General features: G+C 51.2%; 2 protein-coding genes across 3 annotated transcripts in view; both read left to right on the top strand.

Moving 5' to 3' along the window:
- The first annotated feature begins 276 nt into the window (after nucleotides 1-276).
- Nucleotides 277-3,094, top strand: LOC114488437 (agouti related neuropeptide). The gene is made up of 4 exons (XM_028502145.2): nucleotides 277-2,158; nucleotides 2,280-2,409; nucleotides 2,581-2,666; nucleotides 2,862-3,094. The coding sequence occupies exons 1-4, from the start codon at nucleotides 2,114-2,116 to the stop codon at nucleotides 3,042-3,044; spliced, it is 444 nt and encodes a 147-aa protein (XP_028357946.2). The 5' UTR covers nucleotides 277-2,113; the 3' UTR covers nucleotides 3,045-3,094.
- A 658-nt stretch (nucleotides 3,095-3,752) lies between these two features.
- The window catches only part of ATP6V0D1 (ATPase H+ transporting V0 subunit d1), a 38,312-nt gene continuing 26,639 nt past the window's right edge, over nucleotides 3,753-15,425 (top strand). For both annotated transcript variants that reach the window (XM_036012010.1, XM_028501804.2), the window contains exon 1: nucleotides 3,753-4,000. In XM_036012010.1, coding sequence (XP_035867903.1) covers nucleotides 3,871-4,000 — 130 coding nt within the window. In that variant the 5' untranslated portion in view covers nucleotides 3,753-3,870. The remainder of the gene's footprint in view (nucleotides 4,001-15,425) is intronic.

Raw genomic sequence — 15,425 nt, 5'->3', positions numbered from 1 at the left:
TAGGGTAGGTGCCCACCCTGAGGCCACACACTCCTGGGACATTCTTTAATCAAAGCACTTACCCCGCTGCATTTTTTAAATGTTATTTTGTTCTTAATTTTCATCCTGGAAAACCCATCTACCCATCCTACCCACCACCCAGTTTCAACAATTACCAACTCACAAACAACCTTGTTTCATCTCCATCACCTCCCACTATCCCCGCTACCCCCGCTACCCTGGGTTATTTTGAAGCAAATCCCAGACTTCCTATCATGTTATCAGTAAATATGTCATTATGTTTCTCTAAAAGATGAGTCCTCGGAACATTTTTAGAAGTGAGTGCCTCAGTGCCCATCCATCGTGTTCATGGGGCTGACACACCTGTACGCACACACCCAGGTGAAGACAGTGAGTGTGCTGCAGTTGGTGAAGACAGGGAGTGCCTGAGTGTAGGAGGCCCCACCCCAGACAATGAAGAGCTGTCCTTAGCACCAGTGCTGACCAGGCCCGCCGTAACTCACCCAGCCTGGATTTTGCCTTTCTAAAATCCACCACAGTCCCTGCTCCCTCCCCACCACTATTTCTTTAGCCAGAACCTCCAAGATGGGGCCCGGGCACAAGGATTTGGGGAACATGCCTCAGGTGTATTTGATGCATTGTTCTCCCTACCGCCAAGTGGCCCCACTAGGATGGGGTCCCACACGGGTGCCGGACACCTTCGCCTCACACCGCTCTGAGAGGAGGAGGCTCTGGAGTGGACACCAGGCCTCGTTCCAGCCTATAGGAGAGAAAGCTCCACATCCAGGGAGGCCTTGGAACCAGGTTGGCTTTGTGACAGAGTCACCAAAACAGCCAGCACCTTTCCCAGGGGGGAAACGGGGACCAGTCCCCTGCCCTACCCCCAGCAGTACTGTAACCCTCTGAGCTCCCAAGACCGTTTCCGTGAGCCAAGCATAAGTGAGCCCAATGCCAGCCTGATCCTAGAACTAGACACTAGTGCCCATCTGTGGAAGAAGCTGCCACGGGGCCACCCTCTGGAGAGGGTCTTTCCCCTCCCCAGGCACCCCGCACCCCAACACCAATTGTTGGCATTGACGCCAGGCCAAAGGCTGCCAGACGACAACCTATGACATCCACCTGCTGCTGAGAGAACTTCCTCAGGTCTTTGCCTGGTCAGAATATCCGGTGGGAACCTGGGCCGGCCCAGTTTGTACGCTGAGGCCCTGCAGCTGACTCACACTGCATCCCCTTCTCTGCTGGGCAAGGCGTGTGATAAACCGCCCTCCGGGGGGCCGAGGGAAGGCAGCGGTCCCGTGTGTCCCACCATCTCCACGAAAGAGCTGTTCTCACTGCAGCCTTTGCTGATGAGACCAGGTGTGGGCGGAGACCTAACAACACAGGAAGGATGGGAGCAACCATTAGCACTAATGAGGCTGGCGGCCTGAAAGCTTTTTATTGTGAAGCTGCTCGCCCACCCAGGGAACAATCTGTTCTGCTTACTTGGCTTCCAGGAACCCCAAGCAGAAAGGGATCTGAGGACCGGAAAATGGGTGGGGGTCTTGGAGAAGCTTGGAGGGAGAAGGAGGAGGGGAGGCAGAGCCAGGGAGGGAAGCAGGAGGGCTTGTGCTGGCTAGGCGGGCTTCTCCTGTCCCTTTCTCCCCCACCAAAAACCCAGAATCTAGGTCTGTACCGCATCTTTACCCCACTCTGACCACTGGCCCATCACCCAATTCAATGTCCTGGACGCATGTTCCTGTAAACAAAGAGAACAACATGCCACGTAATGTCTGAGTGAGCATCTCCGGGGCCACAAATTAAATTAAGCTCTCAGGGCCGCCTGCCTTGTTACTGCTAATGGCTCCAGCCTAGCCAACCCCCCACCCAGGTCCCTGACCTGTAGAAATTTGGGGGGCTCTGGGCACCCTAACTTGTTTCCAAACTTTAACTGGCTCCTGGAGACCTTGCCTGCGATTGGAGATGGTCACCTAGTAGAGCACCCAAAACTCAGATTCCAGAGAGACAGACCCACGTTTTACCCTCCCCTGTCTCTCGGGAGGGCCTCTCATGCCCTGGCTGCGGGGAACAGTCACATGGGAGCCCTTCATTAGACCCTGCTATATAAGCTGGGGGTATGGGGTGGCCAGGAGCTCTCCGGGCAAGGACCCAGCAAGCACAAGTAAGTCCCCTGGTGGGGCAGAGACTCCTCCTCTCTGGGGGACCTCTCTTGGGGATTGGGCACTTACAGGGTTCTCCAAGGACTGGGAGGGACTAAGTGGTGGGTCTTCCTGCTGAGCCAGGCCATGCTGACTGCAGTGCTGAGCTGTGCCCTGCTGCTGGTGCTACCTGCCATGCAGGGCGCCCAGATGAGCTTGGCACCCCCGGAGGGCATCAGAAGGCCTGAGCAGGCCCTGTTCCCAGAGCTGTCAGGTCAGTGTGAGCGGGGGGTGGGTCTGGGTGGGGCCTGGAATCCTTTGGCCACAAACTGCTCTGCTCGTTAAGAGCCGTCCTTCTCCTTTCCCAATCCCAGGCTGGGAGGTGGGTGTTTTGCGCATGGGGGAGGGGAGGTGCGTGTGTTCTGCCCTCATGTTGCTGTCCCAGGCCTGGGCCTGCAGCCTGGGCTGAAGAGGATAACTGCAGAGCAGGCAGAAAAGGATCTGCTGCAGGGGGCCAAGGACTTGGCAGAGGTAATTGTTCAGGGAAATGGGTGAGGCCACAGGTCTGGGGAGGGGACGTGAGGCATCATCCCCATTCTCCATTTCATGCCCTCCTCGCATGGAACGACACTGCAGACCCCATGCTCCACTACCATCCCACTTGAATGGGGGCAAGTGAGGTCCCTGGACCTGCCTTCGGAGGCCCATACTCCCGCAACCCTGCAGGTGCTAGATCCGGAAGGACGTTCCCCACGCTCCCCACGTCGCTGCCTGAGGCTGCATGAGTCCTGTCTGGGACAACAAGTACCGTGCTGTGACCCATGTGCCACGTGCTACTGCCGGTTCTTCAATGCCTTCTGCTACTGCCGCAAGCTGGGTACTTCTGCGAACCCTTGCAGCCGCACCTAACTGGTCAACGTCAGAGTCGGATTTGGGAGGGGGGGCGTGAATAAAGTTTGGGACCAATTCCAAGGCTGTGGCATTATTTCGAACGTGGCCTTTGGAGGGGGTAGGTCACGGCAGGGTTGGGGATGCAGGCAAACCTAGAAACCACACACCCTACACCAGGACCTGTGTTACCCCATCAAGCTGACTTACACGCACGCTCTTAGGGCACTAGGCACCGTTGAGGGAAAAAGAGAAGAGCTGCTCTCCAGCCCTCAAAATCTTGTACCGTAAACGAGGGGCAGGGGTGGGGGGCACACAGCACAGGGCAGGGCCGGCAACTGCTGGCTGGCGTGCAGGCATTAGGCTCCAGAACCTGCTTGCAGCTAACTCGATGTGTGACACCTAGCGAAGGTCGCCCTTGCCATGCTTCAGCTCCCCTTGGGAGAAGGCTGACTCAACAGCCTGGAACATTTCCAAGCATAAATAGCTCCCGTCTTTACTCTGCACGCCCCACAATACCAGATTCAACAGACCCGGGAAAGCTAGAGGGCCCAATCCAATTTCCACGGCTACGAGCGCCACCTCGCGGCGGGCTAGAGACACTCAGCAGATCCTCAGCGCGCAGGCGCCAGAGAGCTGTCCCAGCCCACACCAGCTCTACGCGTCCTTTCCAAGACACCCGGAAGGCCAGCGCCACTCAGAACAGCTCCGTTGTTATCACGTGACACTCATGATGGTCACCTGACGCGCTTGACTGTCGGTTGCGGGCCCCGAGTCAGCTGATCTAGGAGTTGCGCTGTGTGCCTGCTGATCGGGGTTCTCCGGCTCCACAGCCCCCGCCGCAGCCATGTCGTCCTTCCCGGAGCTTTACTTCAACGTGGACAATGGCTATTTGGAGGGACTAGTGCGCGGCTTGAAGGCCGGGGTGCTCAGCCAGGCGGACTACCTCAACCTGGTGCAGTGCGAGACGCTCGAGGGTGAGCCGTGGGGCCGGGATGCCCGGCTGTGAAAGGGAAGGCGAATGTGGGGGCTCTCACAGTGAGGCCCGAGAGGCCTCACTGGGGTTTCGGGGGCTGACGGAGGCGCTGGAGGGGGATCTGCCTCCAGCTGCGGCCCGGCCCAGACCCAAACGCAAACAAGCCTTTAAAATCACTATGGTTCGTCTCTGCTGGGACACGCTCAGGTCTCTCGGGAGTGGTTGGTCGGTGTGAGATGTGCCCATGTAAGTCCCTTTACCCTGACGTCGCCAGAGTGAGCTGTCCGGTGGTAACGTTTGAGGAAACTAAGCGGAAAACTCCCCCACTTCCCTACTAACATGTACACCAAGGCGCTTGTGATCATTGAAGCTTCCTGGGGAATTGCTGAGCCTGCTTCGAGTTTCCCATCGCGGAACCACTGGCCCAGCAGTCTTCCGAAGGCAGTGTTTGGGAGAGCAAGGCGTGACCCTACAGGTCTGGAAGATCATACACTTATATTTGGCCTGTAAGACGCAAACCCTCAGCAAGAAGGATGCTTGTTGGAATAGGGTTTCTTAGCACAAGAATTGCGAGAAGCCTTGTTCCCCCTTCACAGCACACAGAGCATCAAATTTACTGAATTGGAGATGTCCCTGATTCCAGTCTTCGCCTCCTCCCTGTCCCTCAGGCGGTAGGGAAGGGCACTGTGGCTGGGATGTCAGTCCCCATCCCTGACCCCTAAGTGTACTCTTGAGCTAGTCTCGTGGTGGCTGGAGGGGGAAGATGACTAGATGTGATTCACCCTCTGGAGGGAATTTTCAAATAAGAAGTGTACTGAGGTTAAAAGTGAGCTCAATTTAAAAAACTAGTTTTTGTTTTATCTTGCAACAATGCAAAGATACATACCTTTAAATTTTAAAACTGAGATTAAAATACAATCGTATATTTTATGGGTTTTTTTAATTTAAAAGGGTTTCTTTAAAAAAGACTTTTATTCATTCATTTCTAGAGAGGAGAAGGGAGGGAGTGAAACAGCAATGTGCGGCTGCCTCTGGAGCGCCCCCTACTGGGGACCTGACCTGCAACCCAGGCATGTGCCCCAACTGGGAGTCCAACCAGTGACCCTTTGGTTTTCAGGCCGGCACTCAATCCACTGAGCCACACCAGCCAGGCTGTATATTTTATGGTTTTAACATACATGTGGGGGGAAAAAGAGGTGGTTCACCTCCATTGTGGAAGTGGAGGAGGTGGGGAAGGAAAGGAGAGCACGGCAGGTGCTGGATTGTAGCAGCCTGTCAGCAACCTGATTGTCCTCTGTTGGAAAAGGAGGAGAAACAGGGAGGCTGTGGGGCGGGGCCTGGCACACGGTTGGCAGTTAATGTGAGTTTCGTGGACTGACTGGGACTGGAGGAAGATCTTTGCTTAAACCTGAAGGCGGACTCCATTGATTGCCAACTGGCATTTGGTAAACTTGTTCCTCTTCCAGGCTTTTCTCACTCTTGCTGCAGACTCCTCCCTATCCCGCCGCCCCGCCCATTGATCCCCCACCTTCTGAGGCCATAGGGTTCCCATTTTCCCAGCAAACCCTCCATTTTTCCTATAGCACTGCTCGGGACATGGCCCCCTTGTGGCCTACCATAGGGACCTTCAGCGTGACATTCAGGGATTCCCTTGCTCTCTCACGCATATTCCTTTCCCTCCCACAAGCCACGCCCCCAGTTCTTGGTGCACATAGTGTGGTGGACTTTGGAGTCAGACAAATCTGAGTTTGAATCCCAGCCCTGCTAATTAGTGGATTACCTTAGACAAATTATTTCACCCCTCGACCTTGGGTTCTTCATCTAGAATATTAAACAGTACCTACTTCAGAAGGTTGTGAGATGTCAACTGTTTTGGGTAAAATGCTTAGCGTGGCACCAAGCACAGAGTAAGCACTGGGCAAATTTTAGTTGTTTTCAGTACTGTTCGCACCTGCCATTCTGTCTGCTACCTTCTTGCGATCACGAGGCCCAGTGACTTCACCCTTCAAGGCCCAGCCCCCGTAGCAACCCCACCTAAGAACCTCTTTGTGGCCATGCTAGGCTAGAATATGGTCCTCTGTACCCAGTTACAGCTCCTCTGGTGTCTGTGCTGCTTTTCTAGATGTTTCTTAAAATAGAGTTTGGGTTTTTTGGTACCGTGTATGTTGGAGATGCTCAGGGCTTTCAGGGCTTGGAGATAACCAGAAGCAGGAAGAAGTGATCAGAAACACCATTTTATTCTCTACAGAAAGGCCTTCTCTGCTTCTGAGGATGACACCAGAGGCCTGGCCTGTAGGCCTCTGTTGCTGGATGTTTTTGCCTCCCCAGCCCCAGGGGAAGGGAGAGGGGGTGGGAAGAGGACACCAAGGGAGCCTGTGGTGCCTAGTGAGACTGTAGCTGTGTCCTGAGGTGATGAGATTTCCAAAGAACAGTTTCAGGTGTTTTGACATTTCTCAGAAGGTGCAGCATGTTGGTCAGAGGGGGTTTATTTGTTCCGCAATTCAGGGCAAATACAGACCTCCACCACACCCCGGCCTTCCTCCACGGATGCCACTCGAACAGTGCCCTAGAAGCCACTAGCGTCTACTTCTGACCTCTTCTTGGTCTCAGCATGTCTGAAGCCCGTATGTCCTCCATAGTCTATTTTTGCTTGATTGTCTCTTCTCCGAGGTAGGATAAGGAACCTGGAGAGGTCCTACCCCTTTGGTGAGCTGGTGGGACAGAAAAGGTCATAATGGTCATAAAGGCTTAATGGTCATAAAAGCTCTTTCCAGCTTTGTGTTTCTGGTTGTGCTGACTGAGTACCTTCTGGGAGCTGGGCTCTAGCTCGTGGGCAAAAGGAGGTGGGTCAGAGATGTACGAAGAGAAAATATACAGTATAGCTTACTTTTTCAAAAAGATTTTATTTGTTTGTTTCTAGAGAGAGGGGAACGGAGGGAGGAAGAAAGGGAGGAAAACATCAATGTGTGGTTGCCTCTGGACTTGGCCCACAACCCAGGCATGTGCCCTGATTGGGAATTGAACAGGCAACCCTTTGGTTTGCAGGCTGGCACTCAATCCACTGAGCCACACCAGCCAGGGCAGTGTAACTGACTTTTAATGTTCTCATTCATTCAACATGTACTTACAGAGCACCTATTTTGTGCCATAAGTGCTGAGATACCTTGTTGAATGTTCTCTTTTTTTTTTAAGGTAAAAATCAATTTATTTATACACCTAAATATTAGAAATTATCTAAGTAATAAGTAATGGTAGAAAATCGATCAAGTAGATTATGGTACAACCATATAATTAATATAATTACTAAAATAGTATTTCAGTTTTTGGCACATAAAATGCTAATTTGTATGTAAGGAAACAAAATATAGATAAAAGATGTAGAATAAGTTTTTTTCAATTACAGTTGACATTCACTATTATGTTAGTTTCAGGTGTCCAACATGGTGGTCAAACATTTATGTAACTTAGGAAGTGATCCCTGTGATAAGTCTAGCACCCCCTGACACCATATGTAGTTATTACAATATCATTTTTTAATTTTTATTTTTAAAAGATTTTACTTATTTATTTTAGAGAGACGGGAAGGGAGGGAGAAAGAGAGGGAGAGAAGCATCGATTGGCTGCCTCTTCTCTGCACCCCAGCCGGGAGCTGGCCCTGCAACCCAGCCAGGTGCCCTGACCGGGAGCACACCAGCAATCTTGTGCTTTGCAGGACGATGCCCAGTCAACTGAGCCACACCAGTCAGGGCGGGATTATTTTCTTAATTTTTCTTTCTGATAATGTGTATACAAACACAACCAATTTATGAGTATTAAATTTGTATCCTGCTACTTTACTGAACTGATCAGTTTCCCAATTGATTTTTGGTGGACTTGTTAGGGTTCTCTCTCTATGGTATGATATCGTCTGCAAATAATGACAATTTTATTTCTTTGTTTCCTGTTTGGATGCTCTTATTTCTTTTTCTTGTCTGGTTGCTGTGCCTGGGACTCCCAGTACTGTGGGGAATAGAGCGGTGAGAGTGGACATCCTGTCTCATTCCTGATCTTAAGGAAAATGCTTTTAGCTTTTCACTGCGGAGTATCATGGATGTTAACTGTGGGTTTGTCATATATGGCCTTTATTACGGTGAGGTATACTCCCTCTATTCCCACTTGGCTTAGAATTTTTATCATAAATGGGTGCTGAATTTTGTCAAATGATTTTTCTGCATCTGTTGATAGGGTCACATAATTTTTATCCTTCATTTTGTTTGTGTGGTATATCACTAGTTGATTTGCGGAAACCGAACCCACCTTGTATCCCAGGAGTAAATCTCACTTGATCATGGTGTGTGATTTTTTTAATTGCTGAATTTGGTTTGCTAATATTTTGTTGAGGATTTTGTATCTATTTTCATCAGGGATATAGGCCTCTAATTTTGTGTTATTTTTTGTAATGTCTTTGATTTTGGAATGAGGCTGATGCTGGCCTTGTAAAATGAAGGTGGGAGCCTTCGCTCCTTTTCAATTTTTTGGAATAGTTTGAGAAGGATAGGTCTTAATGCTTTTTTGAATATTTGGTAAAATTCACCTGTGAAATCATCTGGTCCAGGACTTTTATTTGTTGGGAGCTTTTTGATTACTGATTTCATTTCTTTAGCCCTGAATGTTGTGGTTTAGTGGATTGAGCGCTGGCCTGTGAACCAAAGGGTTGGCAGTTCGATTCCCAGTCAGGGCACAGGCCTGGGTTGTGGCCCACATTCCCCAGTTGGGGGCGCTTGAGAGGCAACCAGTCAATGTATCTCTCTCACATTAATGTTTCTCTTCCTCCCTTCCCTTTCTCTAAAAAATAAATAAAATATTTTAAACAAATAGAAGAATCAACAATAACTTGTTAATGTCATCAAATATCCATTTTGTGTTCATATTTCTCTCTCAAATTTTTAAAAACATTTATTTCAATCAGGATATAAATATGATCCATATATTTCAGTTGGCTGAAGCTATCTCTGATCTTTTAATACATAGGTTCTCTGTCTCTCTTAGTTTTCCTTTTACTTATTGAAGAAACCAGGTCATTTGATTTATAGATTTCCCCTCCATCTCAATGTTGCTGACTACATTCCTGCTGTCTAGTTTAACATGTTCCTTTGTCCCTTGTTTTTTCTGTAAACTAGTAGTTAGATACAGCGGCTTGATTAGAGTCCATTTTTTAAAGAATGTTTACTAGCCCTGACTCACGTGGCTCAGTCGGTTGAGCACTGACCTGTGAACCAAAGGGTTTGATTCCCAGTCTAGGGTACATGCCTGGGCTGTGGGCCAGGTCCCCAGTAAGGGGGGCATGAGAGGCAACCACACATTGATGTTTCTCTCCCTCTCTTTCTCCCTTCCTCCCCCTCTCTGAAGATAAATAAATAAAATCGTTTTTAAAAAAGGAAAGAAAAAAATAATATTTAATAGGTAATATTTGTACTTTCATTGGGAGGCATGTAATATCTAGCTGTCTCTCTTTCTCTGACATGAGGAATCACTGACATTTGTTGCCTAGAATCATCATTTCAGCAGGGCCGCGGAATGGTGGTATTCCCCGTTTCCTTCTGCAGTTGCTAGTTTGGATGCTTTTGTACCTGGAAACCTGGAGTAATCAACTACTCGGTTGTCCTGAAATAGTTTATATGGGGGAGGCAGGGTGGATGCCTGATCCTTGTCCATATTTCCCAGCTTTCAAAATAATTGAGTTGGTTTTCCAACACCCTCCAAAGGTGACTGATGAGGTGGGTTTGTTCTTTTTGTTTCGGTTTCACAACTCACTGTGTCCTTCAGTGTGTTTGTTGTGCTTTAGTCTTTTGACTTGACTGGTGTTCACAGTGTCCTCTGACCCGTGGGAGCGTGTTCAGCAGCCCGCCAAGCCTTTTTGACACAACCTTGTACCCTTTGAGAGCTCCCTCACTTCTGGAGGACACTGTGTCCTCATCTGTCTTTGCACATTTCCCGACCCGGACCTAGAGGCACCGTTTCTCTTAGGGGGCCTGGTTCTCTGTGTTGAGATGCGATATTTGGAGACCGTGATTGGAGTCCAGAGGTTTCCCATTGCTACTGGTTCGGTTGTTGTTTCTAGGATTTTTCTATGGATTAGCTCTTTTATTACTCAGAAACTTGGAAGATACAGAAAATCACATAGCTTGCTGGATTGTGCAGCCACAGCTCAGGGGATGGTTATCAGATGCCACCTTCCTAATTTGGAATGAGGCCCTACCTGACGCTGGGCTGGTCAGGGCATCTCCTTCCTGTTGTGAAGAAACACCACCAATATTCGGGGAGGGGGAGGGCGGGGTGAGCTAGATCCCTGGGGACTGTGGGTGAAGAGCTCCATGCATGACCTGCTGGCTGCCTTTCAGAACACTGTATCCCTCTCTGTCCAGAGGCACTTGTCTTCTGTTCATCACAGCGTGTCCTTCGGCGTTTCTGCCTTACATTGTAAGAGACCGTCTCACCTGGGAGGAGGAAAGCGAGACTCCAGGCTGGGCTCGCCCAGGGAAACTGCAGATGCAGACGTAGCCGGTGTCCTCCGGGAGTGGCAGGTCGCTCCGAACCAGTTGTGGTGTGGCTAGGAGTGGGACTGGGAAGTCACACAGACGTCAGTCAGCTCTTGAAGGATTGCAAAAGCCATAGGACGTGCTTTTTCCTGACTGTAGCTTCCGGGGGAGAGGGGGTAAAACTGTTGGACTGACCCTTTAGAATGTGTCTGCAGTTTTTTCCTTCTAAAAAGATTTGATTTATTTATTTTTGGGGAGAGGGGAAGGGAGAAAGAGGAAGAAAACATTGACGTGCGAGAGAAGTGTCACTCGGGGTTGCCTCTCATGTGCCCCGGCTGGGAACGAAACTGGTGGCCTTTCGATCTGCAGGACAGTGCTCCGCCCACAGAGCCACACCAGTCAGGGCCGTCTGCAGTTTCACAAGTGGGTTGGAGAGAAGCTTCTGGTGAAGGTGGCAGGTGCAGGAGAGGAACGTGGCATTTGTATGGATTTTTTTTCACTGTGAGCAGAAGGTCCTGGCACTCAACATCTGGAAGCCTGTCTACTAAAAAAAACAAAACCAAGAAAAGGAGAGCGGATTGGAGGAAGCGGCCACACCGGAGGTGGGAAGAGCAGTCTGCGGGGTCCTGTGGTGACCCAGGCCCGAGGCATGGCAGTCTGCCCACAGGCGTTGTCCGGGAGCACTGTGGGGGAATTTCGGGAAGAGGACTCGGTCGGACTGGAGGGCTGGGTAAGGAGGCTGAGGAAGGATGAGTCAGGGCTGATGTCCTCATCCCTGGCTTAGGCAGTTGCACAGGTGGCAACGTAGACTTACGGGTGGAATCCAGATAGAACAGGTTGGAGAAAGAGCGAGAAGACGGGACTGAGGGATCTGTGAGCCACTCGAGTGGAGATTTGGAGGCTGTTTTTGGCGATCAGCTGTGAGGTCTGAGCTTGGGAGACAGCCTGGGGAGTTGGGGTAGGAGTATGGCCGTGGACCCTGAGAGAGAGCAGAAAGTCAGAAGAGGAGAGGCCAAACACCAGACCCTCCCCCAGGAGGGACTTCAGCTAAGCAAGATGGGGAAAAAGACGGTCTGCCAGCAGGCCGAAGGCAGCCCCTGAGAGGTGGGTAGCCACCGAGGAGGACCTGAAAAAGAAGGGGGTGGGGAGTGCCAAACGTGGCCAAGACATTGAAGTTGAAGTCAGACAGCCTTCCATCTGGTCTCGCCATTCGAAGGTCATTGGCGACTTTAATGAGAACAGAGGCAAGAGGGGCTGGCGGCTGATGGCAGAGTTCACTGATCAGCTCGTCTCCGCCCAGCTACTTACTGGCTTTGTGACCTTGGGCCAGTCATTTACTCTCAGTCGTACAATGGGAACATCGCCAGTAAGAGCTCTGTGGAATATTAGTGAGGTGTAAGCACAGGGCGGGGTGGGGGGGTGGCCGAGTGAGCCGTCGGAGAAATGGCCGCTCCCACCATGGTTGTTCCTTCCTGTCACTCCGAGGGAGCAGGCACCACGCTGGGCCTGGAGTGCGTGATGAAAACATGCCACACAGGCCTTGCTCGGGACAGGTGTCCCTGTCCAACGGGCAGGCTGCCGGACCTCGGCGGCATTGAACGGACAGTGGGCGCAGGGTACGTTTCGGAGCACTGGGAGCATGTGAGGAGTGGCAGTTAAAGGGTTAGGGTTTCTCTTGGGGTGACCAAATGTTCTAAAATTGCTTGTAGTGGTGGTTGCACAACTCTGTAAACCTACTGAAAACCATTGAATCATACACTTTAAATGGGCAAATTGTATGGTATGTGAATTATATCTCAGTAAAACTGTTATAAAAAAAAAATAGCCAGGCCATGAAGGTGGGAGGAAGCAGTGGCATTAGCAGCCTCAGGAACAGGAAACTGCGTGGAGGGTCAAGAGCTTCAGAGAGCCGGAAGAGGGAGGAGAGCCCGTGTCCGGGGAGTGCAGGGGCTGAGCGAGGAGAGGAGCATCGGCTGGTTCATGCAAGGGCCTGGGTGTCATGGAAGGACATGCAGCTCGGGAGGGATGAGGGTTATGATTTAAAAAGAGAGACTTGCCCTGGCTGGTGTGGCTCAGTGGATTGAATGCCAGCCTGTAAGTCAAAGGGTTGCCAGTTTGATTCCCAGTCAGGGCACATGCCTGGGTTGTGGGCCAGGTCCCCAGTTGGGGGCGTGTAAGGGGCAGCCGATTGGTGTACCTCTCACACGTCGATGTTCCTCTCTCTTCCCCTCTCTCTAAAACTAAAAAAATTAAATCTTATAAAAAATACAAATAAAAAAAAGAGACACATACCCTTCAGTTAGGTCAAGGGTAATGTGTGGGAAGTGTCTTGCCTAAGACTTTCTGTTTATGTTCTTGCCTGGAAACATTCTGTATGTTCTGTTTTGTTTGTAGAGGAGACTGTGTTGACATTAGTGATGTTAGGCGACTCCTGCTCGGACGGAACACAAGTTTAGTTCAGTCCAAAGTCCCTCAGGGTCAGATCTGGTCCAGAGGAAGAGGTAGCACAGTCCTGACAATCCGCTGGTCACAGGCGAGAGGAAGGGCTCAGGGGGCCTTGGGGGAAGGGCGTGTTGAAGGGGTTAACTGTGGAAGGAAAGGAGCTAGCAGGTTGAGTCTCTGAGCTATGAGAGCTGGGCCCCACACATGCCTGACGTTTCTCCCTCGGTGTTTGAGGGTCTGTGTTGTCCTGAGTGCCCTGGGCAATGGCATCACCTCATGGAGAGACCCCTGACGCCCTGTGATCAGTGATCTGGCATGGATCATTGGTGGTGACCATGGCAACCTACTGCCTTGTTTGTCCCTCTCCAGCTCGATCTTGCCGCAAGAGGATGAGGCGCCTGAGCAGGGGAGGAGCTAGGGATCGGCAGGAAGGAAGTCTTGCTGCCATGAGCCTGCTTAGACTCGATCCCTCAGTGGGTGAAGAAGGGGGAAGTTGTGGGAGTGGAGATTGATGGTATGATGCAACTAGAAATTTGGTCTGGGGCCCTGGAGGATGGATTTAGAAGGAGGCAGGCTGGAAGCAGGCAGCTGTTCCAGCCTCCAAGGGAGACTGTGGGCTGCACTGGGGCAGGCGCAGCCCGTGGGGAGAGAAGTCTGAGTCACAGGCAACCTTAAGGGGTGGAACACGCTGGATCGGGCCAGTTCTTACTAGATGGGAGGGTGTGAGGGGTTAGAAGCCAGGCTTCTGGTGAGTAAATGACCAGTGACCGGAGCTGCTTCTGAGGTGGGGACCCCCAGAGGAAGAGCAGGTTCGGGATGTGGATGGGCTGGGGGAGGGGAGGGGCCCTGCAGGAGCTGTGCTGCGTTGGAGTGTGCGAGGGAGGTGGCCGTGTGGCCCCTGGGCGCTCTGGAAGTCATCAGCATGCTGGCTGGCGGCAGTTCAGCCCGCGCCCGGCCATCTGTTGGCTCGTGGTCAGGGCAGGCCTCCCTTAGAAGCCTCGTCCTGCCCAGGAGTCCTGCCAGGAGGCTGGAGAGCAGCCTCAACGGTGGGCCAAGTGAACACAAGCAGACACAGGCCTGCCTGACAAGGACACCTGGCCTGGAGCCCAATCTGGCAAGTGGACAGGGAGAGCGGCAGCCAGGGATTCCCCCTCCTGGTGCCTGCCACGCCTTCCCCTGCATGACTGGGCACGGTGACCTTTTAAAAAACGAAACATATGTATTTTTAAATCCCGAAAGTTAAAGTTGGGGGAAAAATGACTCAGTGTGGATCCCTTGAAGGACAGATTTTCACACCTTGTTAGCGTTGCATGTGTGAGCACTGTGTAACTCTGTGGCCCCACTTACAGAATTGTACCCCCAGATTAGCACTAGATGGTGTGTGCAGAGGTGTTCATGCTGGCCTCATAGGTGCCAGGGACCTGTTAGAACCAACGGGCTGTCCATTGACAGGGGCGTGGCTAAATAAACCATTACCTGGGCCTGCAAGGGAATACTGTGCAAGTACTCAAAAGCATGAAGTTCCATAAGGACCTATTTAGAAATACATTGTTAGGTGATAAGTTGCAAAGCATTAGTATAATATATTCCCATTTTAGAAGAATACCAGGTGAACACCCGTGGAAGAGCATTTGGAAGCATAAATGCTAAGTTGTTTAGCGTGGCAGCCTAAAGGGGAATATTTCCATTTCCATTTTGTGTACCCTTCCATTGTTTGAATGTATTGCAGTAGACAGATATTTTATGATTAAGACATTTAATAAAGATCTCTAAAATAAGGAACATTAGAACATAAAGGTAAACAAAGAGAAGTTATACCAACAGCCGTCCAAGCTGAGACCCCTGCTAGTGACCCTGAGAATGTGACCTCTAGACTTTGGTCTGCAGCCTCGCAGGGCTGGTCTGAGGCGTCGGGAGCCTGCATCAGGCCCTTTCTCGTGATGCCTGAAGGCTTAGAGCCCTGGGGACAGTGCGTGAGGGCCCAGGCCAGGGTGGGACACTTCACATCACCCAGGCCCCAGAGCCCCAGGCCCCTGTTGGGGTGCAGTTCCCCTGCTTATCTCTCACCTGGTCATTTCTCTCTTTCCTTCGTCCCCCCCGCCCCGCCCCACGCCTTGCATTCCCTTTACAAGATTGCATCTTGCACTGGTGTATCATTTAGCCTGGTGTTGTCTGGGAAGCTGTTTATGGTCAAGACAAGCAGCCGTCCACAGGAGACCTGATAACCCCCCACTTCACCCAGGAGGCTGTGTCAGAACTTGCCCCGGTGGGTGATAGCATGCCTTCTCTCGGATTTACTCAGTGATTACTTGGGCCTGGCTGCTGAGGTGGCGCCGGAGTCTGAACTCATGCCTAGGGCCTTTTGAGGTGCACAGGCAGATGTCAGCCGTCCAGGACCTTCGAAGATAATAAGGCTTTCTGGATAATCAGGGTTTCTGCATGACAGAGGGGAAGAGGCCCCAACTC

Source organism: Phyllostomus discolor, chromosome 12 (assembly GCF_004126475.2).
Source record: "Phyllostomus discolor isolate MPI-MPIP mPhyDis1 chromosome 12, mPhyDis1.pri.v3, whole genome shotgun sequence".
NCBI lineage: Eukaryota > Metazoa > Chordata > Mammalia > Chiroptera > Phyllostomidae > Phyllostomus > Phyllostomus discolor.
This window is presented reverse-complemented; position numbering and strand designations above follow the sequence as displayed.